The sequence below is a fragment of the Papaver somniferum genome, chromosome 4 (genome assembly GCF_003573695.1).
Source record: "Papaver somniferum cultivar HN1 chromosome 4, ASM357369v1, whole genome shotgun sequence".
In the NCBI taxonomy this organism is placed as follows: Eukaryota; Viridiplantae; Streptophyta; class Magnoliopsida; order Ranunculales; family Papaveraceae; genus Papaver; species Papaver somniferum.
The window spans coordinates 146899636-146902413 of record NC_039361.1 but is presented as its reverse complement, the minus strand read 5'-3'; the positions used below and the strand labels follow the sequence as shown (position 1 = coordinate 146902413).

General features: G+C 34.0%; 1 protein-coding gene across 1 annotated transcript; it reads left to right on the top strand.

The window, feature by feature from the left end:
* The first annotated feature begins 210 nt into the window (after positions 1 to 210).
* Positions 211 to 1539, top strand: LOC113273252. Its single transcript, XM_026523002.1, has one exon. It carries the CDS (start codon positions 211 to 213, stop codon positions 1537 to 1539), a length of 1329 nt encoding a protein of 442 aa, XP_026378787.1.
* Positions 1540 to 2778: the final 1239 nt, after the last annotated feature.

The following is a 2778-nucleotide window of genomic DNA, read 5'->3' as shown; positions in this document are numbered from 1 at the left end:
GTTACGCTCTACAACTCGGGCGATCAACTCGGTAATTTTTTTCTTCTCTTTCTTCGTTTTCAGTGTTCAGATTCATTAAATTTCAGGTGGAAAATTCAACCAGTTGTGTTGAGCAATCAATTATTTCATGTTTCTTAGGGTTTAATTCAGGTGGTTTCATGGATTCTTGTCCTAAAACCACTTAAATTGAAGAAAAAAAATAAGGTCAATATGGCTATATCTAGTAATGAAAACAATTATCAAAAAATTCCGTCCATAGAATTGCCAGATGATTTATTTGAAGAAAGCTTAAATCCTTGGAGATTTTCTCTGATTGGGAGATTGAATTTACAACAACTTAAGTTTGTCGATGCTTCTATCATTGTTAGACGACAATGGAAGCTTGAAGGTGACTGTAAACTTATTCCACTGGGAAGAGGTTTTTTCACAATCAAATTAGATAACGCAACAGATCGTCAGTATATCAAGGAAGGAACATGGGAGGTTACAAATCAAACACTTCAAATAAGAAATTGGATCTCTAATTTTCGGCCACAAAGTCAAAGAACTTCTAGAGCTATGGTTTGGGTAAGATTCCCAGGAGTCGGTCTTGAATTTTGGTCTGAGAAAATACTGTTTAAAATTTGTAAGGAATTTGGTAATCCTGTGAAACTTGATGCTGCAACAGAAAAATATGAGGTAGGTTATTATGCTAATGTCTTGGTTGAAGTATATTTTGCTAAATCTATACCAAACAAAATATGGATTGGCACAAAATATGGAGGTTTCTTTCAAGACATTTCAATTCCAGATTGTCCAAAGTTCTGTTCAACCTGTAAAATTTTAGGACATTTGGTCACTGAATGCAGAATGGAAAAAAGCAGAAATAAATCCACAGGTGAAGGTCATAATCATAGAACTAGCAAGACAAGTAATACTTCTAATCATCAGCAATCTCCTAAAAATGGTAATGCTTCTATTCAGCAGCAAGGTCCTAAAACTCCACATATTCCTTTTGATATATGCAATAATAATGAAGATGTTGTTAATTGTAACAATAAGGAGGCGGTACAAGTGAGTACTTATAATTTCGTTCTAAATCCATTAGTGGAAGATTCAGTAGTTTCAAATATAACAACTTCTCAGATTCAAACTACTCCTGTAGTAGTTCACTTGAATAGTGGTAGATTTAATGCTCTCAGCCAAATTGAGAATAGAGAAGAAGATGAAGTGAGTATTGATAAAGAAATTATGGCTGACATAGAACCTCATAAGCTTATTCAAATGGCAGATGTAACTGATCTAGAAAAGAGTGAAGTAAAGTTTGTGGATGCTGGATCAGGAAAGGTCACTACAGAACCAGTACAATTTACTTCATGGACTTCAGTGGTAAATGCTTCTGGCACAAAGAAGACAACACCTTCAGTAAATGCAGTAAGTAATAACTCTCCAAATATTAAGAATATTTCCATTGCTACTTCTTCAAAACAAGCACCAGTTAAATACAATTTTAGAAGAAATGTTAAAAAAGGAGGTAAAAACCTCCAACAAAAACCATGAAAGTACTTTATTGGAATTAAGGGGTCTTATAAGAGCTAGGGCCCAGCAACAGTTGTATAATTTAGTTAAGCAATTCAACCCAACATTACTATGGGTTGCAGAACCAAAAATCAAATGTTCTTCTTGTTTTTGTAGTAAACTAAATCTGCATGGTATGCAGAGTATGGTAATTCATAATGCTTCAGTTAATCACAAAAGTAATTTATGGTTGTTTTGGAGTAAACATATAGTAACTCCTTCAGTTGTCTCAGTAACAAGTCAAATGATTACAGTTGAAGTGTATAATGTGCTTGTATCTGGAGTTCATGCTCATGTTAAAATAGTGCAGAGAAGATTTTTGTGGTCTGAGATGCAATTGATTAGTGATTTAAAAAAACCTTGGTTAATCATTGGTGACTTTAGTGCTGTTCATACAATGGAAGAAAAAGTTGGTGGCAATTCTCCTTCAAGAAGATCAATGTTGGACTTCAATGAGTGTATAAATGCTTGTGAACTCATACAAGCTCCTAAAGTTGGATTATATTTTTCATTGTCAAATGGCCAGCATGACAGTAAAAGAATTTTATGCAATCTGGATAGAGCTTTCTTTAACTTGGGGTGGCTACAAATGTATGGAGATTGGGGTTATAAAGTGGGTATTAGAGTGGTGTCAGATCATTCACCCTTACTGGGAGGATGTGCTAATGTTACTAAGCCAAAAAATGTCCCTCTAAGATTTCAGAAAATGTGGTTGGAGCATCCTGGTTTTATGAAGATTGTTGAAGATAGTTGGGCTGAACCAATACAAGGAGATCTAGCTTATGTGTTTATGCAGAAACTTAAGAGGTTAAAAGTAATTTCAAAGGAATGGAATTGGAAAATCTTTGGTAATATTCAAGTTAAAATTCAAGAGGCAGAAGTTTTGGTTAAAGAGAAAATGTTGGCTTCAGATAATAATCCTCAAGATGAACATGCTCTCCATGAACTTGTAATGGCTCAGAATGAACTGAATTCAAGGGAGGTTCAACATAGTATCATGATGAAACAAAATCAAGAATTTAATGGGTAAAAGAAGGCTCTGCAAACACTAATTTTTTCCATACAAATATTAGAGTAAGACAAACAAGAAATATGATATGTGAATTGGAGGATAATGAAGGGAATTTGGTAGCTGATCAAGAAAAAATTGCTGATATTCTAGTTGAATTCTTTCAGAAAAGGTTCCAGTATCAAGAAGTCAACATGAGTCATTATTAGATG

What these genes read in the sequence shown, in the direction of transcription:
- LOC113273252 (XM_026523002.1), top strand. Translation starts at nt 211, where the DNA reads ATGGCTATATCTAGTAATGAAAACAATTATCAAAAAATTCCGTCCATA.